We start from the raw sequence: 26,430 nt of genomic DNA, 5'->3' as shown, positions 1-26,430 counted from the left end.
CCCTTCCCTTCCCTTCCCTTCCCTTCCCTTCCCTTCCCTTCCCTTCCCTTCCCTTCCCTTCCCTTCCCTTCCCTTCCCTTCCCTTCCCTTCCCTTCCCTTCCCTTCCCTTCCCTTCCCTTCCCGAACCTTCCCTTCCCGAACCTTCCCTTCCCTTCCCTTCCCGAACCTTCCCGAACCTTCCCGAACCTTCCCGAACCTTCCCTTCCCGAACCTTCCCGAACCTTCCCGAACCTTCCCTTCCCTTCCCTTCCCTTCCCGAACCTTCCCTTCCCTTCCCGAACCTTCCCTTCCCTTCCCTTCCCGAACCTTCCCTTCCCTTCCCTTCCCTTCCCTTCCCTTCCCTTCCCTTCCCTTCCCTTCCCTTCCCTTCCCTTCCCTTCCCTTCCCTTCCCTTCCCTTCCCTTCCCTTCCCTTCCCTTCCCTTCCCTTCCCTTCCTTCCCTTCCCTTCCCTTCCCTTCCCTTCCCTTCCCTTCCCTTCCCTTCCCTTCCCTTCCCGAACCTTCCCTTCCCTTCCCTTCCCGAACCTTCCCTTCCCTTCCCTTCCCGAACCTTCCCTTCCCTTCCCTTCCCTTCCCTTCCCTTCCCTTCCCTTCCCTTCCCTTCCCTTCCCTTCCCTTCCCTTCCCTTCCCTTCCCTTCCCTTCCCTTCCCTTCCCTTCCCTTCCCTTCCCTTCCCTTCCCTTCCCTTCCCTTCCCTTCCCGAACCTTCCCGAACCTTCCCGAACCTTCCCGAACCTTCCCGAACCTTCCCGAACCTTCCCGAACCTTCCCTTCCCGAACCTTCCCTTCCCTTCCCTTCCCTTCCCTTCCCTTCCCTTCCCTTCCCTTCCCTTCCCTTCCCTTCCCTTCCCTTCCCTTCCCTTCCCTTCCCTTCCCTTCCCTTCCCTTCCCTTCCCTTCCCTTCCCTTCCCGAACCTTCCCTTCCCTTCCCGAACCTTCCCTTCCCGAACCTTCCCTTCCCTTCCCGAACCTTCCCTTCCCTTCCCGAACCTTCCCTTCCCGAACCTTCCCTTCCCTTCCCGAACCTTCCCTTCCCTTCCCGAACCTTCCCTTCCCTTCCCTTCCCGAACCTTCCCTTCCCGAACCTTCCCTTCCCGAACCTTCCCTTCCCTTCCCGAACCTTCCCTTCCCTTCCCGAACCTTCCCTTCCCTTCCCTTCCCTTCCCTTCCCTTCCCTTCCCGAACCTTCCCTTCCCTTCCCTTCCCTTCCCGAACCTTCCCTTCCCTTCCCTTCCCGAACCTTCCCTTCCCTTCCCTTCCCTTCCCGAACCTTCCCTTCCCTTCCCGAACCTTCCCTTCCCTTCCCGAACCTTCCCTTCCCTTCCCGAACCTTCCCTTCCCTTCCCGAACCTTCCCTTCCCTTCCCGAACCTTCCCTTCCCTTCCCGAACCTTCCCTTCCCTTCCCTTCCCTTCCCTTCCCTTCCCTTCCCTTCCCTTCCCTTCCCTTCCCTTCCCTTCCCTTCCCTTCCCTTCCCTTCCCTTCCCTTCCCTTCCCTTCCCTTCCCTTCCCTTCCCTTCCCTTCCCTTCCCTTCCCTTCCCTTCCCTTCCCTTCCCTTCCCTTCCCTTCCCGAACCTTCCCTTCCCGAACCTTCCCTTCCCTTCCCTTCCCTTCCCGAACCTTCCCTTCCCGAACCTTCCCTTCCCGAACCTTCCCTTCCCTTCCCTTCCCTTCCCTTCCCTTCCCTTCCCTTCCCTTCCCTTCCCTTCCCTTCCCTTCCCTTCCCTTCCCTTCCCTTCCCTTCCCTTCCCTTCCCTTCCCTTCCCTTCCCGAACCTTCCCTTCCCGAACCTTCCCGAACCTTCCCGAACCTTCCCGAACCTTCCCGAACCTTCCCGAACCTTCCCGAACCTTCCCGAACCTTCCCTTCCCGAACCTTCCCTTCCCTTCCCTTCCCTTCCCTTCCCTTCCCTTCCCTTCCCTTCCCTTCCCTTCCCTTCCCTTCCCTTCCCTTCCCTTCCCTTCCCTTCCCTTCCCTTCCCTTCCCTTCCCTTCCCTTCCCTTCCCTTCCCTTCCCTTCCCTTCCCTTCCCGAACCTTCCCTTCCCTTCCCTTCCCGAACCTTCCCTTCCCTTCCCTTCCCGAACCTTCCCTTCCCGAACCTTCCCTTCCCGAACCTTCCCTTCCCTTCCCTTCCCTTCCCGAACCTTCCCTTCCCTTCCCTTCCCTTCCCTTCCCTTCCCTTCCCTTCCCTTCCCTTCCCTTCCCTTCCCTTCCCTTCCCTTCCCTTCCCTTCCCTTCCCGAACCTTCCCGAACCTTCCCGAACCTTCCCGAACCTTCCCGAACCTTCCCGAACCTTCCCTTCCCGAACCTTCCCTTCCCGAACCTTCCCTTCCCGAACCTTCCCTTCCCTTCCCGAACCTTCCCTTCCCTTCCCGAACCTTCCCTTCCCGAACCTTCCCTTCCCTTCCCTTCCCGAACCTTCCCTTCCCGAACCTTCCCTTCCCTTCCCGAACCTTCCCTTCCCTTCCCGAACCTTCCCTTCCCTTCCCGAACCTTCCCTTCCCGAACCTTCCCTTCCCTTCCCGAACCTTCCCTTCCCTTCCCGAACCTTCCCTTCCCTTCCCTTCCCGAACCTTCCCTTCCCGAACCTTCCCTTCCCGAACCTTCCCTTCCCTTCCCGAACCTTCCCTTCCCTTCCCGAACCTTCCCTTCCCTTCCCTTCCCTTCCCTTCCCGAACCTTCCCTTCCCTTCCCTTCCCGAACCTTCCCTTCCCTTCCCTTCCCGAACCTTCCCTTCCCTTCCCTTCCCTTCCCGAACCTTCCCTTCCCTTCCCGAACCTTCCCTTCCCTTCCCGAACCTTCCCTTCCCTTCCCGAACCTTCCCTTCCCTTCCCGAACCTTCCCTTCCCTTCCCGAACCTTCCCTTCCCTTCCCGAACCTTCCCTTCCCTTCCCGAACCTTCCCTTCCCTTCCCTTCCCTTCCCTTCCCTTCCCTTCCCTTCCCTTCCCTTCCCTTCCCTTCCCTTCCCTTCCCTTCCCTTCCCTTCCCTTCCCTTCCCTTCCCTTCCCTTCCCTTCCCTTCCCTTCCCTTCCCGAACCTTCCCTTCCCTTCCCGAACCTTCCCTTCCCTTCCCTTCCCTTCCCTTCCCTTCCCTTCCCTTCCCTTCCCTTCCCTTCCCTTCCCTTCCCTTCCCTTCCCTTCCCTTCCCTTCCCTTCCCTTCCCTTCCCTTCCCTTCCCTTCCCTTCCCTTCCCTTCCCTTCCCTTCCCTTCCCTTCCCTTCCCTTCCCTTCCCGAACCTTCCCTTCCCTTCCCGAACCTTCCCTTCCCTTCCCTTCCCTTCCCTTCCCTTCCCTTCCCTTCCCTTCCCTTCCCTTCCCTTCCCTTCCCTTCCCTTCCCTTCCCTTCCCGAACCTTCCCGAACCTTCCCTTCCCTTCCCGAACCTTCCCGAACCTTCCCGAACCTTCCCTTCCCGAACCTTCCCTTCCCGAACCTTCCCTTCCCTTCCCGAACCTTCCCTTCCCTTCCCTTCCCTTCCCTTCCCGAACCTTCCCTTCCCTTCCCGAACCTTCCCTTCCCTTCCCTTCCCGAACCTTCCCTTCCCTTCCCGAACCTTCCCTTCCCGAACCTTCCCTTCCCTTCCCTTCCCTTCCCTTCCCTTCCCTTCCCTTCCCTTCCCTTCCCTTCCCTTCCCTTCCCTTCCCTTCCCTTCCCTTCCCTTCCCTTCCCTTCCCTTCCCTTCCCTTCCCTTCCCTTCCCTTCCCTTCCCTTCCCTTCCCTTCCCTTCCCGAACCTTCCCTTCCCGAACCTTCCCTTCCCGAACCTTCCCTTCCCTTCCCTTCCCGAACCTTCCCTTCCCTTCCCGAACCTTCCCGAACCTTCCCTTCCCGAACCTTCCCTTCCCGAACCTTCCCTTCCCTTCCCTTCCCTTCCCTTCCCTTCCCTTCCCTTCCCTTCCCTTCCCTTCCCTTCCCTTCCCTTCCCTTCCCTTCCCTTCCCTTCCCTTCCCTTCCCTTCCCTTCCCTTCCCTTCCCTTCCCTTCCCTTCCCTTCCCTTCCCTTCCCTTCCCGAACCTTCCCTTCCCTTCCCTTCCCTTCCCTTCCCGAACCTTCCCTTCCCTTCCCGAACCTTCCCTTCCCTTCCCTTCCCTTCCCGAACCTTCCCTTCCCGAACCTTCCCTTCCCTTCCCTTCCCGAACCTTCCCTTCCCGAACCTTCCCTTCCCTTCCCGAACCTTCCCTTCCCTTCCCGAACCTTCCCTTCCCTTCCCGAACCTTCCCTTCCCGAACCTTCCCTTCCCTTCCCGAACCTTCCCTTCCCTTCCCGAACCTTCCCTTCCCTTCCCTTCCCGAACCTTCCCTTCCCGAACCTTCCCTTCCCGAACCTTCCCTTCCCTTCCCGAACCTTCCCTTCCCTTCCCGAACCTTCCCTTCCCTTCCCTTCCCTTCCCTTCCCTTCCCTTCCCTTCCCTTCCCGAACCTTCCCTTCCCTTCCCTTCCCGAACCTTCCCTTCCCTTCCCTTCCCGAACCTTCCCTTCCCTTCCCTTCCCTTCCCGAACCTTCCCTTCCCTTCCCGAACCTTCCCTTCCCTTCCCGAACCTTCCCTTCCCTTCCCGAACCTTCCCTTCCCTTCCCGAACCTTCCCTTCCCTTCCCGAACCTTCCCTTCCCTTCCCGAACCTTCCCTTCCCTTCCCTTCCCGAACCTTCCCTTCCCTTCCCTTCCCTTCCCTTCCCTTCCCTTCCCTTCCCTTCCCTTCCCTTCCCTTCCCTTCCCTTCCCTTCCCTTCCCTTCCCTTCCCTTCCCTTCCCGAACCTTCCCTTCCCTTCCCTTCCCTTCCCGAACCTTCCCGAACCTTCCCGAACCTTCCCTTCCCTTCCCGAACCTTCCCTTCCCTTCCCTTCCCGAACCTTCCCTTCCCTTCCCTTCCCGAACCTTCCCTTCCCGAACCTTCCCTTCCCTTCCCTTCCCGAACCTTCCCTTCCCTTCCCTTCCCGAACCTTCCCTTCCCTTCCCTTCCCGAACCTTCCCTTCCCTTCCCTTCCCTTCCCTTCCCTTCCCTTCCCGAACCTTCCCTTCCCTTCCCTTCCCGAACCTTCCCTTCCCTTCCCGAACCTTCCCGAACCTTCCCTTCCCTTCCCGAACCTTCCCGAACCTTCCCTTCCCTTCCCTTCCCTTCCCTTCCCTTCCCTTCCCTTCCCTTCCCTTCCCGAACCTTCCCTTCCCTTCCCGAACCTTCCCGAACCTTCCCTTCCCTTCCCTTCCCTTCCCTTCCCTTCCCTTCCCGAACCTTCCCTTCCCTTCCCTTCCCTTCCCTTCCCTTCCCTTCCCTTCCCTTCCCTTCCCTTCCCTTCCCTTCCCTTCCCTTCCCTTCCCTTCCCTTCCCTTCCCTTCCCTTCCCTTCCCTTCCCTTCCCTTCCCTTCCCTTCCCTTCCCTTCCCTTCCCTTCCCTTCCCTTCCCTTCCCTTCCCGGAACCTTCCCGGAACCTTCCCGGAACCTTCCCGGAACCTTCCCGGAACCTTCCCTTCCCTGTCCCCACCTGCTCTGTTGTTTTTTCAAGGAGATTAAAATCATTCACAAGAATCAAGGTTGTGATCAAAAGCAGCCCTCAAGTTGTTTAGGGTACCCTGTCTATGTGGGAGATCTGTAAAAATGGCTTTTATCATGATGCCAGGTTTCCTGACACCTTTTCTGATGTGGCTCCATAAACCCTCATCCACCTGTTGTCCACTGAAAGAGCTTCATAAATCCGCACTGATCTTTTGCATAAAGGCACCCTTTACATTCATCTTCCCTGTCTACATTTTCTGAATAGCATCTGTTTGTCCATCACAGCTCTGTCATTCCTGCCAGATCTCAATTATTCCAGTCACGTTGCATGGTGACTGGATGCAGAGCTCTTGTTCCTCCTCCTATGTGTTTTCAGACTGCATGTGTTACATGTACACTTCAGACAGGGGCCCCTTCAGCCTGTAGTGTTGCTGCTTAAGTGCCTCTTGTCGCTCAGGGTCCTTTATTCTTTCTACTCCTACTCCCCAGTTCTTTACTTATCTGTGAGTGTCCCTTCCTAGTTGGAGATAATGTGAATTTGAAAGTAACTTGGCTGGTAAAAATTGATGTATTGCCTTGACTGATGCTGCTGTGCAAGGAAGTAAGTGGAAAGCATAATATCCATTCACACTGACTATATTCTGCCTGTTGCAAACACTGGTACCTCCTCTGTCAAAATCTTGCATGTTAGTTCGCGAGTTTTTGGGTTGTTCGGTGGTTTTGTTTTGGGTTTTGTTTTGGTTTTGGTTTTTTTAAAGATTGTTCAAGAAAAGGAAGAGAGTTTGGTGACCAACTTCAAATCTCAAAAAGAATTAACAGTTTTATGAAATGTGCTAAAGGCTGTTCCTGTTATTAGGGTTGTATTAGAGATTGCTGCTCATACTATAACCTCTTCTGTGGCAGGATTTATCACTTTGCAGTGAAAACATACTACAGGCTATAGAATTTGGCATTCCTGGCCTGAGTCCAAGTAAACGCTAATGTTTGGTTTCTTTGTTCCTTTTTTAATTTAAAGACATAATTTCATTTTGATTTGAAAGACTCTGAGTAGTAGAGGTTTTGTGGATTTGGCTGGTGTTTATAGTTCCTGCAGCTATATTCTGTTTGTATACAAATTGCTGGGTAATTAATAATGTGATTTAATTTGTTTCCATTATATGTACACAGTGTTAAAATTGAACTTGAATGTTTACTGTTAACTAACAGTAAAGCTTATATTGAGAATGTATTGGGGTTTTTTTAAATACCCATTTGAATACATTTTCATGCTTCCTTATAAACACACAAACACACCATGCACACACACAGTTTGTTGGAGTGGGAGAAACAGAGCTGTGACATCAGCAACTTCAGTTTGCCTGTGAGTGCTCTGAACTGATTCCGGTTAGACTGATAGCTTTGCCTTCCTGGGCTGCGTCTGTTGCCATCTGAGTGCACGCACATTTCTGATTGCTCTTCATTCTTTTCACTCCTTCTTGCTGCAGTCATTGTGTAGTGACCCAGTGATTTGAGCAGGTGATTAAAAGGAGGTCTCTGTTTGTGAATTACTTTGCAAGAGGGTGTTTTTGAGAGAAGCCTGTTCAGCAGATGTTTACTGTATAAAGGTAGGTAACTCTGCATCAAATTTAGTTTTGTTTGCTAGCTTCTAGTGTTTTGGAGAAGTGCAGGTGAATCTTTTATACCCATAAGTGGCCTACCATGTGTAGGTTGTGGAGAGAGAGTTTGAGTAGGACTATAAACAATACTTCATTTTGTAGTGAGTTGTGGGGGTGTTGTATGACATTTAGCTAGAACAAGTTTCCTGGTGTGTTTAGGAAACCAAGGTTGCAGCTCTGAGGCAGTTTAAATTGGCAAAGCATATTTTGCTGGGAAAAACTGCCTCAATTTAAGTTATTAAAAACTGTCTCATAGATAATTTTTATCTTTAACCTAGGATTGCTTTTGAAATGAAGTAGTGTATACTACTTACTTTTAAATTATGTTCGTGTTTATGTGTATTGCCTTGGCCTTTTAAAGCTGATGTTAAAGTAATAAAGTTAAAATTTGTGTCCCACTAGTTTTAACTTTATTCACGTGTGTTGAGGCATCTCACAGATTTTACAAACTATCAAATGGGCAGGTATAGCTACACACATACATTGAAAGAAAGAAAAACATGAGCCTCCCTCTGCTTCATTTAGTATTTTAGTTCATTTGTACGGTAGCCGAAGGCACTTTGCTCTCAGCCTAATGTCTGTCCAGTTCAAAACCATACCTAGTTTTACTGAGTTTTAGTTACCCTGCAACACCAGGTGGAACAGGACTGGGAAGGATTCACAAGCAAACTGTGCACTGCTTGTATTTGTGAATGGAGCATTTATGGCTTCTTGATTTTTCTGTTCCCTAATTTTTCCTAGGTATAGGGAAGTGACAAGACTGTTTCAATTATGATAGAGGACAGTTCTGCATTGGGAAACTTTTGTTAAGCAGTTTCTCTAGGTTATAGACTTAAAGTAGATGCAATCCTTAGGGTAGAAAGAAAAAATTTCTTTATATCCATTATGCTTTTGATGCTTAAAAATGAGCAGTAGTTTAAGTTATTCTTCTCATGCTACGCCTCTGTTTATAGTAGGAGGGCAAGGGGATGTACTTCTGCTCATAGCAGAGAGTTGCACTGTGGCAGCTTTGGTCAAAGTCACTCCAGATGTCCCATTCACAATTGAGCTTGGTAGTGTTATGCCAGCTTTTCAGGTAGCACCGCTCTTGGTCAGTTAGTGACTTCGGAGCATGGAATTAAAGGATGTCTGAGAAGACTGGATGCATGCAGAGGAGTATTTCCACTGTTGTGTCAGGAGTCACTGAGCAGGCCTGTTGGAGACTGATCAGGGAAGCTAGCTGCAAGATCCTGGACTTTCTGTGCACATTCTTGGTCATGGATCTCTCTCCTCATTGTGTGTGACCCAGGCTGCTTTTGCTGTTGGCTGAAGAAGTAGTGAAGTAGCAAAGAAAGGCTCAGCACATGTGTGCTGCCTGGCAATGAATGTAGGTGCTGTAGGATTGACAAGCTGTATGAGAGGAGCCTGGTAATTGGAAGGCATCTCAATTGTCAAACATCTATGGGTTAAATATCTGATAGAGTTAACAGTTCAAACATTTTTACAGAACCATTTTTAATAATCATCCTGTAGTTATTTTAAAATAATTTATATTGTGGTTTCATAATTGTTCCATTCAAGGTGTTTTGTTTATCTGTAGTAGTGCTTCCAGCAACTACCGAACCTCAGTAACAAACCAGCAATTTGCTTTACATTTCAGAGAAACAATCTACTTAGGTTTTACAGCTTCATACCTTGAAAACAAATGCTGTTGTAAGTCAAGATATGATGTCCCTTACTTTGTTGTTGGTTTTACTTAGCATATGTTTATGCTAGTATGCCTTACATCTTGCTGCTTTTGAATTCATAAAGGTTGTGCATGCTTTCTGTTTACCTTTAAGATGGGAGGAAAAAAGCCTGAAGCAAAACCCATAGGCTGCCACAAAAATGCCTTCACAGGAAAACTGAGTTAGGCTGGTTTTAATTAATTTAAATTGTCAATTAGGATACTTCTTTGATTCATGGTTTTCAGTTTAACTTGGAGCATTCATCTAGAGAAAACTGGAATCTTAGTAGTCAATAAGTGTATTTCCTATTGAACATAACATTTGAAATCTTATTTGCTAAATTTTGTGAGGAAAGGAGGTAACTTACAGGCACATTTAAGGAATTTATATAACTGCACATTATATTGGCTTCTTATGTTCTGTGTTTTAGGCTTTTGAAAAATTGTATGGTTTACTTTGTTTTCCTTGATAAGATTAATTTTTATTTCTTATTTGATGATGGGCTTCTATTTAATAGAAACATAAATTATATTTTGACAACAAGCTTGTTAAAACAGTCTTGAAAGGCAGATGTGTTTTGTCAGTATGCTGAAAATAAAGTGGCTTTGAGAAATCAGGAAAGTAGAAACAAAATTACTTGGAGAAGATGCAAATTTAAGCTTTTTTTTCTTGATCGATAGTATTTGTAGAACTAGTGATTTAGCATTCCCTTGCACTTTGCCTTCTTTTTCTGGTATGTAAAAATTAGACTGTTTTCTCCTATAATTTGTAATAAATTTCCTAACTTTGAATGAGCAAGCTATTAAACTCTTTTCAATGGGAAGAGGAACAAAAGGCATCAGCTTCTGAAAGAAAACCCTAAACATCTCTGACTTCATTTGATTGGCCAAGAACTTCCTTCAGAGACTTGACTGATCCTAAAAGTTCAGGACTAATTTCACTGTCTGAAGTATTTTATTACCTTTCGGTTTTTGTTCTAGACAACTTATGTTTTGAATTTCTAGTACATTTGAAAATAGCTTTGATTGAGTTTAAATTCAGTATCTTAATTTAAATTTATGTATTTTTACCTGCTGGTTTCCAATATTCAAAGACTTCCTTGGACCAAAGATTGTAATCAAGGTTGTGCATACAATTTCTATATTGGCCCATCATGATTTTTCTTAGACAGCATATTACTATGGCATTTAATTTTTCTGCATTTTTTGCCCTTTGTTGTGAAAGGATTTGGAATAGAAATGGTCTTCTGAGAACGTCTCAGTAATCTTATGTCTTAAAATACTGACAAGTAGAATGTATTTTCCAAAAAATGGGTCTGTGTGGCTATCTCAGTGGACCTCCAGGTAGAAGAATCTTTCTGTATGTGTATTCTGTATGCTGTGAATTAATGAGAAACTGCCTGTATGCTGCATATTTTATAGAGCCAAAGGGAGCTAACCTTTACCTCTGGTATTGCTCATCCTGTTAGTTTTGATGTTTGCTATATTAGGCCATTTGATTCCAAATATTTAACACAGACAGATGGGTGCAATCCAGCTTGTGTTGCTTGAATAGATAATGGACAGAAAGCTATATTACCTTTGTAATGGGTATTACCTGCAGTGATTTCAAAATAGCATGTTAGTTGGAGTTAATTTTGTTAATATGCTTTTTCCAAGAAGAAAAGATTCTTTTCTGCTGAGAACCTTCGATAAGTTTTAGAAAATGCAAGGATTATCAGAAGTGAAAAACTGAATGGAGTTTAAATTAGTTATGAAAAGTAGAGGACTGAGAATAGTGCAAATTTATGAGGGATGGATCTGTCACTTTTCACTTGTCAACACATGCAACCTGCAGATCCAGGGTCCCAGAACTATTGTTTATTTTGAGCTTTTTTTGTTGATGTTGATATTTGGCTATCCCAGAAGGAAAAATGAAGTGCTGTCTTCTGTGCTCTCTCCAGACGGAATTGCTATTGACCAGTACTGCAACAAGATTATCCATTTATTCTGAAGTATCAAAGATTCCAGAGTTTCTTTACTAGAGTTATTAACGTCTAACAAAGGTAAAATAAATGTAAACATTTGCTCTTATTTACAAATTTAACTCATTCCATGGCTGGCAGGTTTCTAATCTGAGTGTTGAATATGTACCAGAAGAATGCTTATGTTAATTTAATGATCTTGCTGAGACATGGTAGCCTGTGGAATGCAGATAGACCAATTTCTTTGTTTTTAAAAGAGAAAAGCCAACGTTGTGCAATAAATGACTTATGATAATGACTGATCCAGCCATAGTGAAATGTTGCCCTATTTGGTAAAAATATTCAATAGGGGAGTGTGGATGTTCTTCTTACACTGAAAAATAAGCATATTTAACGCTGGAAAGTTTTCACCTCTATCCTAGGGCATATGGTTGTTTTCAGAAGAGTTTTTCTGTCTGCTGGTATTGCTGGATAAACTAAAGAATTTTTCCTGTGTTAAATTTGGGAGGACAATAGAAGATACATTCTGCAATCTCCAGGGTCCAGGACAGAGAGAAATGCATTTTGGCTCAAGAAGTGAATTGTATCCTGAAGTGATTTTGCCCCTCTTCTCTGCTTTTATGAACCACAGTGGGAATTCTGCACCCAGTTCATGGGACCTCCATACACAAAAGGCATGGACCTATTGAAATGGGTCCAGAGGTCAGCCACAAAAATGGTCAGGAGGCTGAAGCACCTCTCCTTGGAGGACAGCCTGAGAGTTGGGCTTGTTCAGTCTAGAGAAGTCCTCCAGGAAGACCATACTGTGACCTTTCAAAAGTATGAACAGAGATTTACTGCCAAGGCTTGTAGTGACAGGACAGGGAGCAAAGGTTTTAACTGTAAGTTTGTCAGAGTACTTCTTCACTGAAAAATTTCTAGTTACCTAATATGCCTTTCAGATTTCGAACTTGGCACAGGCTTGACCTCCTGTTCACTGAACACCATGCCAGTGTTCTGATTTACTCTCCTTATGGATGTCCTTTTAAATTAACCTTTAAAACTCAAAATCATCAAAATAGAAACCAGATTTCTGAAAGGCTGGAAACTGAAAGCAAGAAACCTGATGCTTTCTGCATACCTGATTGCTGGCTGAATTACTTGTAGTTTTACCTGTTGGTTATGCCTCTAATAACTGTCTCTCACATTTGCACCAGAACGAAAACTGGGGATTATATACCAGTTGATATCCTTCCTCAGGATAGGCAGTGTAGAAGAAAAAGATTTTGAAAATAAGCATAGAGTGTGGACAAAGGCAAGTGAGATATAGGTGATGACAGGGAGGGAGAGCTGTGGAGATGCCTAGGCATCTTGGGAAAGGAATATCAAGATTGGACATAGTAAGCGGTAGTGCATCTTGGTTTTAAAAGCCAGAGTACACAAAAACAAGTTGCAAAGAGTTCCCTATGACAGAATTAGCACAGAATTGTTATTGTTACTGTAAAGCTTAATGTAATTTACTTACTGAATGTTACTCCAAAGACTTAGAATCTGCTTTTTCAGAGAACCATTCGTCATTTGATAATATGTAAATATCAATTTTTATTCTTATTTTCTCAGAAGCTTTTTCTTATTGATGATAATGATGCTGCTGCTTGTGATAAACCAAGTTGAGGTTCCTCAGAATGTTTGTCTTTAGAAAAGCTTTGTCAGCTTGAGACAGGACACATTCAGAAAGGGAGGAAAACTGTGATATTGTGGGATTGAAAACACAGAATCACAGAATTTCTTGGTTGGAAGAGACCTTTAAGATCATGAAGCCCAACCCATGTTCTAATACCTCAACTAGATCATGGCACCAAGTGCCACATCCAGTCTTTTTTTAAACACTTCGAGGGATGGTGACTCCACCACCTCCCTGGGTAGATGATTCCAGTATTTGGCCACTCTTTCTGTGAAAAACTTCCTCCTTAATTCTAGCCTCTATCTCCCTTGGCGCAGCTTAAGACTGTGTCCTCTTGTTCTGTCTGTTGTTGCCCAGAGAAAGTTGCCTGGAAAAAATCTCTATTATAATTTACCACAAGCAGTGCTAGGTTAAAAGAGGAGTTCTGTTGACCTTCTGTTCTTTTCCTCCAAAGTAACTTCTATGTTATTGTCATAGCTTGCTTTGCTCAGGGGACAGAAATATTACTAAATATTTTCTATTAGTTTTTTGAGAAGTTGGTGTGGTGTCTCAGGCTTCTGATGGCCTTATAGTCTGCATGTATGAGAAAAAGACATGAAGTGTTGATTGTTAACATGGTTTTCTTTGAAACAAGACTGGGACAAATGCTTACTAATTGGAGCAAAACCAAGAAAGACCAGAAGAGAGAAAGTTATTTCATGGCCTGTCAAATGTAAATTAACTTTTTCATTTTGTTGGGGCAAGTAATTCCTTACTGATTATTAATGTAAGTTGCAGTTGTAAACACTTAATGGGCTGCAGGGAAGTGAGGGATGTGGAGAGCTCATACACAGTAACAGAGAACTGTTTAACTCTCACTTCTCTGGATTTTCTCTTAGACCAGTTTTGATTGTGTTGAGGTTTTCACATTTCATTAAATAAGCTGTCTTTGGAGGGAGCTTGGGCTCTGTGTTGTTTGAAACAATTTCCTAGATCATGCACCTTTAACCATGCTTTCAGAATTAATTCTGTTTCAAACAGATATTTGCAAATTCAGTTCCTAAGTAGGAAATACCTCTTTATTACCCTTTGCTTTGTGGTTAGATTGAATATACAGTGAAAAAAAAAGACAAAAGAATAAATAATTGACGTGCATTTAAAACTTTGTTTCTGGGATTACACTGACATTGTTCTTTCCTATCTGTGTCAAAGACTACAAGAATTGGTACCAACGTTATTTTTACCACTGAAGCATTCGCTTCTCCAGGGTCGGCTGGATGGGAGCTTTAAGGCTGTTATTAGGAAAACCTGATCAAAACTGAAAACCCCAACCAAACAACTACCACAGCCTTTCTGCAGATTAATGCTAAATTTCATAAATGATACCATCAAGAAACAGGCAGGGGGTTACAAGGTTCACAGTTAATATTATGCTTCTATGCCTGTTTAGTTTTTTTGTGGTAATGATGGGTGGTTTATGCTGGTAACAATAAATGTAAACCATAGAAAGCCCTTTATTGATTGCATCCGGAAAGTTTTTGTAAGCAGTTTTTTCTTTTTAGAGACTAAATGAAATTCTCAAGAGAAGATTAATTTCAAGAAAATCAGTTTAATAATGTAGTTACAAATAAAGAAGAACAAATGCTTGAAATTTCAGGTAGCATTTGAAAAATAACTACGATTCAGGAGGCACAGAAATTCAAGACAACTGAATCTTCAAAACCAGTAATTCAAAATCCTATAAAGATGGAAATAGAACAGTATAGAGGATATCTGTGTGATCTTTTATGCTTGTACTGGGCCTTTAATGTAATGTAGTTGTGCTTGGTATTTGCATCTCTTGCTTCAGCTCCCACACAGTGGTTGATGAAAACTGAATTCCAGGACAAGATTAAAAGATTTTATCTTTTTAAAATGCTTTGTGGCTTGCCAGTTTTATTCTTTGTTCTACAATTGATTTACTTTCAGTACAAGTCAGCCTTGAGTTATTGAAATACCTGTTTTATCTCTTTTTCTAGCTGTTTACATAGGCTTTATAGTAACTGTGTTTGGATGCCTTTTGGGCTTATGGTACTGCTGTTTGCCTCCTTTTGAAACACAACAAGAAGAGGCAAAAAGTTTCCTTCTTTCTAAGTAGATTCTGAATGTCTTTGAGGAGAGGCTCCTTATGAAAAGGCACTGCTATATTTTGGTCCTTCAGTACTATTTCCTGTGATGAGTTTCACTACACTCTTTGTCTATAAATGAATGTTACGTTCTCTCTGGAATGGCAGTAACTGTGCATTAAAGGCTGTGAGCATTCTTTACTAGACTACACTTGCATAGAAGCAATCCTAATGAAACAGCCTTCAGGGAACAGCAAGGAAACTGTGACTAGCTACTAAGCAAAGCAGCCACAGAGACCGGCACCACAAACTGGAGATGTTGTTCAGAGTTTCTTAGCAATAGTGTCCTTCTGTTGCAGGATTTTAATGCAGAAAGGGCGTTTCCTTTTAGCTTGTTAATAAACTATTAATTGTTTTTGTTATGTCCCAGAGATAACTGCAGAGCTGTGAATCTTACTGTACACAGGGGAGAATAGAATGGAAAATAAAACATTGCTTGTCTTTAATCTCTGTGTTTTAAAGCATCAAGCTTTGTGTCTCAAGTATTCTTTGTTAGGTGGGTATTTTAAGAGTCCTGCAGTATAGCAGTTAAGAGGAAGTGTGTTTTTGTGCTTTAGCTGCAAAGGTCATATATTTCAAGCTGAAACTTAAATTTATGTCAGTTCTTCAGAAAATCACCTCAGAATGCTTTTGTCATAAGAGAAGATCTAAAGAGAATGAGAGCTTAGAGGAGGAGGAACTGGTGATTGTGTTGTTCACTTGGTTCAAGTACCTGAGTGCCATGTCCATGGGAGTAATCTCTTCTGAATCTGTACAAATCTCTTCTGAATCTGTACATCTTGTCTGCAGCAGCATGGAATAATCTGCAGAGTGTACAGGTAGATTACCCCTTAAGAAACATGTACTGATTGTGGGACTAAGTCAGTTTTTAGAAAATGGTTCCCTTTCCCCCACAAAAGTTGGCTTATATATTAGGTGTTATTTTTGTATGTCCTTAGAGCAGTTGAGATGGTTGAGATTCATGTACCTAAAATCAATAATCCCATGGGCACTTCAGGCTTTCTTTTGGACACACCCTTTTTAAAAGGGTAAAAAGAAGGGCCCTGAAATTACTGACCAGTCAACCTCACCTCTGTGCCCAGCAATATCATAGAACAGATGCTACTGGTAGCTATGTCAAATCATAAGGAAGACATGGAGGTGCCTGGAGACAGCAGGGCTTCACCTAGGGCAAATCATGCCTGACTAATCTCACAGCCTTCTATGATGGAGTCATGACTGTGTCAGTAGACCAAGGAAGAGCTACAAATATCTCCCTGGACTTCTGCAAAGCCTGCAGTATGGTCCCACACAGTGTTCTTGTTGCTGATTTGGAGGGAGTAGGATCTGATGAATGTACTGTTATTAGAATAAGAATCCCAATATTACCAGTTAGATTGTGCCTGGGCCAGTCTGACCCTCGCTGCCAGGCCAAAGGCAGCATCTGTGGTGTATCACAGCTTGCTGGTGGTTGCAGCTGGGCACTAAACAAGTCCAGGCTTGTTAGGAACTCCGTTTACCTCAGGAGGAAAGCTTCAGGCGATGGTGAAGAGAAAAAGGAGATGGATTCAGCTGGAGGGTTATATCCAGAGGTTTATTCCATGATTACAGAGGTCTGAATCTTGGCAACAGCTCCAACAGAATTGCAACTGCATGGCCTGATTCACCTTTTAAGCTCCTGGGACAGGGGGAGGGGAGGGGACAGGTGAGCCACCAACCAGGTGGGAGGGGCGGGGTCTCAGGAGAGGATGGCACCTAGACAGACCAATGACCTCTGGGCCTGAGGGGCATCCTTTGAACTTGACCAACCACACGACGCCTTGCTGGAATGTTAAGCCTGATTGACAGGACTCACTCAACAAGGGGGCGAGGGGGAAGAGGTATAGGCACACCTGGAAGTCTAAAATGGGACATTACAGCACACCGCAACATACTGTGTGATGGGTAAGACATAGGTTGGCTGGCCATGTCCCAGAGTTACAGTCAACAGTATCCATGTGGAAACCAGTAATGGCTGGTGTCTCTTGGGGATCTCTACTGGGACAAGTACATTTTGATACCTTAATCAATTGCATAAAATAATTGAGCAGAGCCTCAGCAAGTTTGTGGATGACACCATGCTGAGTGGTGCAGTTGACAGGCTTGATGAAAGGGATGCCATCCATCGCTAGACAGCATTGAGCCATGTGAACCTCAGAGGGTTTAACAAAGCCAAGTGCAAGGTCCTGACTCTGAGTGAGTGTGATTCCCCATTCCCATGGAGACTGGTGAATGAATTGACTGAATGCAGCCCTGCAAAGAAAGACTGTGGGTGTACTGGTGGATTAACATTCACATGAGCCAGCAGTGTGTGTTTACAAGTCATGGTTTAGAACCATGTCCTCAGCTGTTGGAAGAGAAGCATGGCCAGCAGGTCAAGCGTGATGGTTCTGCTCCTTCTACTGCACTCTGTTGAGACCCCCATCTATTGTACTGCATCCAGCTCTGTGGTATGTGGTTTTAAAGGGAAAGAGGGTAGATTTCGGAATATAAGGAGGATAGAAGGAAGAAAGTTAACAATGAGGGTGGAGAAACACTGGAGCTGGTTGTCCGCGTGGATTTTGTGGAGAAGTTATAGAAATTCCATCACAGAAAGTATTAAAGGCAGGTTGAACAGTGTTTTGAGCAACCTGGTCTAATGATAGCTAGACTAGATGGTTTAAAGGTTCCTTAAAATCCAAATGGCTCTATGATTCTTTGAAATTAGTTTGTACCCTAATGAATGAGCAGTGAATTTTCTCAGTGGACTTGAACTGTCATCTGATGCAGTTTTTTTGGTTGCAAAGTTCTTAAATGATTTCCCGGTCCTGATTTATTGTCAGTCGTTCATGTTTGACACTTGCATGAGACAGCTGGAAACAGTGTGATTTTTATGAACTTAGTTCATCAGAAATAGGAGGATACAAAGGTAACAGATCGTCTAAATAGCTTATCTGACACAAAGAGTACTTTTGCTGTATTTATATAGTTCTTTTTCTCCAATTGTGACCTTCTACTGGGAACCAGACTTAACACCTAGCTAACATTTTGTTGATGCTTGGCTGTGTAGCCTGTTCAGGTACAGTTCGTGTCTTGACTTTTGAGTGTTAAGAGCACCAGTAAAATATTGGTACTGTGTTTATGGGTGTAGTAATATTTCTACATTAAGCTGTTTTCCTGAAGGTTTATTGATGCTGTAAATTTTTTCACCAGATGATTTCTTGCTGAACAGCTCCTTGAATAAGCAGGAGAAAATGATCCCCAGAGCAAAGCACTGCTGTCAATAAACCTATGGAAAACATTCCTTGCTTTTCTATGTGCACTGTAAAGATATGAAAACTCAAATTTTAGAATACTTCATGGTTATTGAGTCTTTGGTTATTTGGTAATGCTGCACTATTAGTTCAGGAAGAAATCTTTTGATGTACTTGATACTCGAGCTGTAGGGTATGTGGGGAAGCAAATTGCTGGTGATTTGAATCCTTCAGGCACTTAATTGTGTGAAAGTGACTCTTTTTTTTTGCAGATATGTGTTTAGCTTAAAAATATGCAAATATTTTCAGAATTTAGACCTTGCAAGATGAAGTTGGGTGGCTGCCAAAGCAGTGGCCTCTCTCCTTGTCCCAGACTGCTGTGGAGGGGATGAAACTATCTGGTTGACTCTGTGGGTTACCAGGCCATCTGAAGTGTAGTTATCCTCATTCTTCCCTAAAAAAACATGTAGCGGCTAAAGTTAATGGAGAAGGAAGAAGGCAACTGCTAGGCCACAGTACTTCCTTGTATGAGGTGAGGGGGCCCTTACGATAAGTGTGTTTGCAAGCATAGTGTTAAAGAAATTTAGATGAGTTTTGTTCTCATCTCCATTAGGTAGTTTATTGCATGTCTTGTGTGACAGTCAGGAAAAAATAGCAGTGTTAAGGTCTGGGATCTTGCTCTTCACTGATTCATTGTTACCAAGTAGTTGCCTTGTGGTCATCTTCACACCTTAGGTCTTAGGTTGGTTTTGGTGGGAGTTTCTGTCGGTTTTATGGTCTGTGTTGAAATTTGGCTGTTACAGTTCATAAACCACAATCTATGGGCTGTCTACTCTAACTGTTTATTTAAAAATAATATTTAAGTCACTAGGTTTCTCTTTACTAGCTATTATTAATGTTCAGATTTTTAGCTCCAGGTTTTACTATAATACCTCTTTGACTTACACAACATAGCCTTATAGTTCAGATAAAGTTCAGCTTGCATCCTAACAATTCAAGCTACTGATATCTACTTCGAAATAATATAACATTTTCAGCACTAAGGTAAACGGTATGTGGATGGGGTTATACTCAGATGGCTGCTATAAGGGCCATTTTGTGGACAGTTACTGGAGTAAGCTGTCCAGTTTGTACCTGTAAATTTAAATTAGATGTTCCTTGAAGTAAAAGTGTTTATGCCGTCTTGTAGAGACACAGCAGAAACTTCAGGTAAAAAGATCTTTTTTCAGTTCTGATTTATAGATAAGTTTTCTTCAGTTCTGATTTTTAGACGAGTTTTGTGTATGAAGCTGAGGCCTGCCTCATATTCAGACTTTTTGCTATACTAAAGTAAATTTATCTGTTCTTTTTTTAAGCTCTGATATTGTTATAATTTGTCAGACTTCAAGGTTTTAAAATACAAAGAACCCTTTAGGTTGCTCTCCTTTTCTCTAGAAGTGTCTTGGAAGTGTCATACAGTCAGACATTTGACTGGAAGATGCACTTAATTTATATGCAATTAATGTAGGCCCAGATTTTGTTTTGAACTCTCAGTTTTGTCATTTTCATCCCATTTTCTTGTTGGTTAGTAAGCATGCTTTGTGTTTCTCTGATAGCTGCAGAAAAAAGAAAAGCTGAGAGAGCTTTTCTTGCAGAGTGTTACCGTGCTTCCTGATGATTACTAGATATCTAAGTTTTCACTGGGTGTGTGGAATTGAGAACAGCACTCCTTGTCTGAGAATTATAGTGGGGAAAACCAGTAAGGTTGACTCAGTCAGAATATGGAAGGGGACACCAGAACTCAGAAAACACCAGCAAACCTATGCTGGTTGCAGTTTGACAAGAGCATGGATTTCTTGACAAGTAGAAGAAGCAGGAGGAAAGGAAGGAGAGAAGTTCAGGAGGCATTTAACCTTTTTTTTTTCTGCTTTAGTGGCTTTAGGCTGCTTCCTGGCTAGAATGTGTTCTGGAGTTTTATCACAACGCCTAAGATAGGTATTCTCCATGCTGAGGAGTTGCTTTAAATTATCAGTGCTGTGTCCCATACCATGCAACTGAAAATATTTGCTGTTCCTACAGTGTAATAGATTCTTTCATCAACTTAAGGTAAAGTGGATGAAAATCCATGGGAATTTCAATTTGTTGGAGTTTATAAAAGAAGGAGTGGAAGGAAGAGGGGAAGAATGGCTATCCTAGTATGAATTCTATGCAGCTAGCATAAATGTATCGTGTTTCTTCTTTGTGGTCAGATTTGCACACATAGAGAAAAAAGTTTTAAAGTATTATATACTTAATTTGCAGCCTTGTTCCTACTTGACCAACCTCAGTAGCTGTATCTTTTATTGAACTAGCCACTAACTTTTCTGTTGTAACAGCAAAGTATTCTGTTTACCCCATTAAGTAAGTTCTTCGTTGCAGTTTGAAAGGTTCTTGATTTAGAAGGTGCTTCTAAAATCTAAATAATGTGCCACAGGTCCAGGAACATTGTTGACTAGTACATTATAATAATCTGCAGAAGTGGTTTGCATTATTTTGTTGCAAGTTGAGGAAGATCACAGATAACTAGATCTCCCTTCCTTGTATCTTTTCAAATAGACTAACCATCCAAGGCTGTACCTCGCCAGATATACGCCATTCAACTCACAGGTTTTTTAAAGGGAGCAGTTAATTAAGAGTCTAAGGTTGATCCAATTCAGACTTTGTTTCCATGCATTTCCTACTTTCCAAACTCTAGTCTGCAAATCAAACACTTAGCCCAGAACTTGTCTGATTCATGCAAGTTAGTAAGACTGAAGAGATTCCCTCTAGATAAAGTAGGTTTAATAGTACAGGTATTTCTTATGAGACTGATGCTGGAGAGTCAGTGAATTTATTAATCAGCATCATTCACTTAAGCAGTGAGATACTTCCAGTAGCACTGAAGTTTCTGAATGAAAAGATTTGAATTCACACCTCTTTTTCCCTTGGACCAGCATTGTGTGTGTTTGGATGGTTTAAATTGGCAAGCATGACACTGGTCTTTCAAACCTGATACTGATTCTCTTTATTACAATGCAGAAGTTAGACAGAATCCATGAAATTCTGAAGATTCTTTTTGCTGTTCAGTTTAATGTGGGAGTTTAGAAAAAAATTAGCCCCTTTCCTATGGTAACTGGGAGGTGTAGCAGTCTTTCTTTCTTGCCTGTTCCAAAAGAATGGATATTTTTCCTGGAGTGCAAGTCATAGTACTAAGCTGGTATCTCACTTTATTTGAAGAAGGGTATGCAAAAGAATTTAACTGTGTTTAAAGAGGTTATATATATGTATATATATAGTGCATCAATTGAAGCGCATTACTCTCTACCCTGTCTGATACTGGTAATGGTGAAGGGATGCCTGATCTGATTTCACGTATGCCTGCTGTGTTTTGGTGGTGTCTCAGCATAAATTGAGGCTACTCTACTGTCACCCAGTATTGGAAGCTGTGAGTCTGAGAAAACCAGCTGACTGTTACAAAGTGCCCTGTTACTTGCACAGCATGGAAATTGCTTTGTGGGAGAGAGGAAGTTCAGACTAGGATTAGGTTTGAGAAAATGATGGGCATTAGACCTCACAGTTGCATCTCCTGAACACAGTAGCAAGGAAGTACATTTGGAAAGGTGCTGTGGGCAGTGGCCTGTGTGCTGCCTTCTGCTCCTTACGTAGGAGTCTTGATGGCATTTTCCCCACTCTCAGTCAGCTTTGCAGAGATAATTCTTCACTCAGAATTAAAGCTTTGATTGTAGTAGCCCTAGGGTAAGCTAGCCCTGGACTGCAGTTGGTCTTGAGTTGGTCTGAAATTCCTGTCAATTTGGGGATATGAAGGCAGTTTAACGGAGTTTGTATTTACTCCCTGCAGTCGGTGCAATGCAAATTGGCTTTTGTTCCTTTCAGTCCTTGGGCATCTCTAACGGTTAAACAACAATTGAAAAGTCTTTGGCACAGACTAGAGACCTGCTGAGGTCATCTTTTGAGATTCTGACTGTGATCTTCCTTGCAGGTAGGTGAAATGTGATTAACCTGTCTTCAGGTTTGTCTCAGTGCAATCGGTCAGAAAGACAATGCTTTAAAAACATAACTCAGTTATTAAAAACTGCTTTTATATTTTATGCGTATAAATGTAAAAAATATTTTTAAGATCAGAGAAGTCCTACAGCACTTTCCTGACCATTGAACTCAACATTATAGATTGCACTGTCATGAAGCAGAGCCTTTAGGTGGTAGTCTGCTGTGTCAGTGTCTTCAGATCTGTTACCTCTGCTGGCCCATTCAAGGGACTGTACTATCAATGCTGTCTTTGATGTAAACCCTTTTCCAAAGGCAGCTTTTGGTGAGGCTGTTGGTGAGGTCAGCCAGCTCACTGGTGCAAAGCAGCCAGGATGTGTGTAATGCCTTCACTTCTCGCAGTTAGGGATTGTGTCTTATATCTTCTTATTGTACTGTAGGGTATTAGTTGACTGCAAATGAAATAAATATGTCATAAAGGCCATGAAAATCCTGTTAAGAGAAAAAAAAAGCAATTTAAAGGAAAACATTGACATATTCTCCGCTAACTGCAGAACAGATTGGTTCAGCAGGTTCTCTGCTAACTGCAAAATAGTTGAGTTTGACTGAAATATGTAGATAAAACCCAAGCTAGAATTTTTTTTTTTTTGGTAATGTGAATATTGTTAGAATTTAAGGTATAGCATCATGAAAACTGATGAGCTGCCCTGATGTATTATGTTGCATTAACTAACTGGAAGCTCTGCTACTGGAGCTATGTTGCTTCTGCTGCTATCTGTTATAGCTAGAACAAAGTCAGCTTATCATTGTGATGGTGCATGCGATCACGGTTTGTGAAAAGCCTGTCTGTAAAGTACATAATATAGCCTGTAATGCAAGGGCCACATTTATGAATTTTAATTTGTTAGGGAGTAAGTCTTAGGAATTTAACCTCTTGAAATTCCTTTCATTATCCACAGGCGTGGATGCCTGAAACAAGTTTATGTGTATTTTTTGTAATTTGGCTGAATTTACCTATTTTTTGTTGGCTATTTCCTTATTTTAGACCAATTCAAAAGGTTGTATTTTACATCAATTCTGCCTGTGGTGTAATGGTCAGAAAGATATCAACCTTTACCTTTAACACTGTGTTCTCTTAAGTTTTGTAGCTTGCTTTGCTTTTGAGCTTGAGCTGATTCCAGTTCAAGAAAACATGTGGAGTGCTTACAGTGAAACACTTGCAGTTTGCTTACGTCTAAATCAAGTGGTAGGGGAGCACTGCATATTTCAAACAGTTTAAAACTAGTTCTTTTTTCCCTTTTCACCTTGAAACTTCAACTGTATAGTGATTTCTTCTTTGCCTTCTCTTCCTACAAAAAATACACAGTATGATCATGCATTACTGTTGTTCAAGCCAGTACAATGACTCCTATTGCAAAATAATATTTTTTCTGAAGTGGTAAGTCAGAAAGAAGCTTTGTGAAATATTTTCATATATTCTTTGGACAGAAGTCTCAGGACTGGAAGTAAGCCTTTGTAGGGGTGTACTGTCCCTTTTGTTCCTAGGCTTAAAGAAACTTGTATAGAAACATTAAGCAGGCAGAAATTCCACTACAAGAAAATTGTACACAATTAAAACTTTGACCTTGGAATTCTCCTCTTTTGGTCTTAATATATTGCTGGAATGAGGCTGCTGGTTTGTGGTTACCAGGTAGTACAGTATATGAACTTGAATTGCATAGCTTCTCCTTATTTTTATATGCCTGTATGTACTTTAGTGCATTTGTTTGTTTTGGATTGATGAGCTAGCTATAATTTAATTCTGTTTAAAATTCTTAAAAAATATATGTGAAGACATTGGCACACTTATAAAATGTCTCTGATGCTTGTTCTGTTATCAAACCTAGCTGTTTCTTGAGAACTAAATCTTGAGAAAAGAAAGTTTGCTATATTTGCTATATTTACCTTTATTTTTAGTGTTCACAGAATTTGGGTTATCATTTTAGTTATTTTTTTTTTCTCCCTTCCCTCCTTGTTTTCCAGGTAGTATTGGTACAGCGTTTCAATGCCACACAATCCATCAAGATCACATTTGTACTGATGACAGTGACAAGGTGAGATTTATGTGAATGTTTCATTCACAAGATGAATATGCATTGCAGGGTTTTTATATATTGCTTTTACTACACAAACATTATTATTTTGCAGATACAGCAGTTTTCAGAGTTACTTTTTGAACTGTCTCTGTCATAGTAAGATACATATTTTTCTCCAGACAATCTTTTAGACAGTTAATGAGAAATTTGTCTTTAGTACTGTATTTTTATTTTTGCTTGTATTCTTTGCCATATTGACACCCTCAGTTAATAAATAATGGCAATGACTTTGCCAATTTCTAGATAAGGTAGTATGTCTTGTTTCTTCTGACTTTAGAGATTAGAGCCTAGCTAAGTGTTCAAAGCTTTTTGTTTTGTTTTGGTTTTTTTTCACAGTAGCCATATTTTTCTCTTTTTGAATTGAGAATTGAAGCTTTTGCATGTTAGGACTTCTGTTCTGTCGTGCATCTTCAAAATAGCAACCTGTCTAGTAGTGTGCATGTGTTTCTCTAACCCTTTCTGGCATATTTGCAGATTAGTTTGCTTGGGGGTCAGTAGAGTACTGTGTATTAAATGTTCAGTGATACTTGGATCACTGCTGTAAGTGTGGCATGCAGAAAAGAGTAGTTTCGACATCAAACTCCTTGTGAGACTGGATGTTGATGGTTTTACCTTAAGTTTTATTGTCTGTAAATACTGCAAATTGATTAACTTTAGTTCAACATGTAATGTATCTTACACTGTATGCATGTATGACACGTTCATAGTAAACTAACGTCTTGGCTTGACATGTCTGGGAAGTGGTGGGTATTGGTCAAATTGTAAATCATTTTTCTTGGGAAATGAAAAAACCTATGGGGTACTGCCTTAATAACTACACTAATAATTGTGCTTTGAAACTCTGGAAAAAGTTAATTATATAGTTGTTCCAGCTTATTGTAGAGCTAGAGTTGTTTTCAGAAAGAGCTTCTTTTACTGTTCTACTCCCTTACTATCTTTTTTTTTCTCTCTTGCTCTCCTTCCTCTAGTTTTATGGGGAGTGTTTTGTTTGTTTCTTTGTTTTGTTTGTGGGCGTTTTAGGGATTTCTTTTGTTTGTGTGGGGTTTTGGGTGTTTTTTGTTGGTTTTATTTTTTTGTTTGTTTGTTCAGGGTTTTGTTTGTTTTTTTATTTAGAGTGTGTATTTGTTTCTTGTTGGGTTGGTTTTTTGTTGTTTTTTTTTTTTTTGGTATGGTTTAGTGTTTTAGTTTAATTTTATTTTTAGGTACCACCCTAGATTTGGTTACTGGTTCATCCTACAGATACTGATCAAACATGCTATCTAGAGCATGGCTAACATTATTTTCAATTTCCACTTGATAATCTGGTTAGCTATATTCAACAGTATTTACTGCTTTGTTTTTTGTGCCTTGTATACTCTGCACTGGAAGATTCTTGGATGAGGAATGGGTGGGGGAAATTTCATTTCAGAGCCATCCTAGTGCACCAACCTAACCATTTTCCTTTTGTGAGTCATTACATGGAATACCATTTCTTGTATAACACTGATTGCCTTTCCTTAGTTTTATGTCACATCAAGGCAATTAAAGCTTGTTTAAATCTTGTTGGAAAATCTGTTTGATAGTTGCTTCACTGGTTTGGGGGCAGGGGAGTAGGAAAGGGTGTGTCAGCTTGCCTGGTATAAATTTCAGGAGAGTGGTTGTTTGGAACACCACCTGCCTCCATGTTAATAGAGGAATTAGGCCAAATGTTAATTTTTGCATATTTAGAGATGGTGGAAGAAAACAGTCTTTCTCCTTAGGGTTGATTCTGCACCAATTGAGAAAGAACTTCCAACTATAAAGTTTAGTTAAGTAGGACCAGTATAAAAAGCAGAAAGAATGTGGTTTTGGCTCTGTTTAAGAGACACGTTTTTCCCTCAGGTGTCAGGTTTATTTGGTAAGGGTGTTGATTTTTCTGTAAGAATATGTGAAGCTGTCTGACATGGATTTTGTAGAAAATTCTAGTTGATTCCTTTATTAAAATAGTCACTTGCTGGAAAAACAATGAACCATTCTCTTGTGCAGATCTCTCTTGATGGCATCCTGTCTTTCAGGAGTGTCAACCACATCAGCTTGGTGTCATCCCTAAATTTGATGAGGGTGCACTTGATCCTTTCATCTGTTTCACTAATAAAAGTATTGAATAACACTGGTCCTGGTACAGATCCCCGTGGGACACAACTTGGCACTGATGTCCATTGGGACTCTGAGCATTTGCTCACTGCCCTCTGTATGCCCACTGATTGGGATTTGTTGGTTTTTTCCAAAGGATTTGTGTATATGGATAGACTTTTTTAAAATTATAAGTAATGCTTCCTTAAAGTAGCCTGTGCTAGGGCACAGTTGCAATCCCCTCTCACTCCTTGCTTGTATTCACATATGCCTATATTCTTGAGTTAGTTTTGGTCACAGTTTCCACTGTGAATTACTCTGAAAATCA

At 42.6% G+C, this 26,430-nt stretch overlaps 1 protein-coding gene across 4 annotated transcripts in view; it reads left to right on the top strand.

Annotated features, from left to right (window-relative positions):
* Nucleotides 1–26,430, top strand: part of RNF38 (ring finger protein 38) — a 114,560-nt gene that overhangs the window by 36,876 nt on the left and 51,254 nt on the right. For 3 of the 4 annotated variants that reach the window (XM_005486279.4, XM_074532236.1, XM_026792891.2), the window contains one exon: nucleotides 23,899–23,969. The exons of the other annotated variant lie outside the window; for it this stretch is intronic. In XM_005486279.4, the coding sequence (XP_005486336.3) occupies nucleotides 23,899–23,969 (71 nt within the window). The remainder of the gene's footprint in view (nucleotides 1–23,898; nucleotides 23,970–26,430) is intronic. 4 annotated transcript variants of the gene reach the window in all.

The sequence above is a fragment of the Zonotrichia albicollis genome, chromosome Z (assembly GCF_047830755.1).
Source record: "Zonotrichia albicollis isolate bZonAlb1 chromosome Z, bZonAlb1.hap1, whole genome shotgun sequence".
Classification (NCBI taxonomy): domain Eukaryota; kingdom Metazoa; phylum Chordata; class Aves; order Passeriformes; family Passerellidae; genus Zonotrichia; species Zonotrichia albicollis.
Note: the sequence above shows the minus strand (reverse complement) of the source record. Positions and strands in the feature narration are given on the sequence as shown.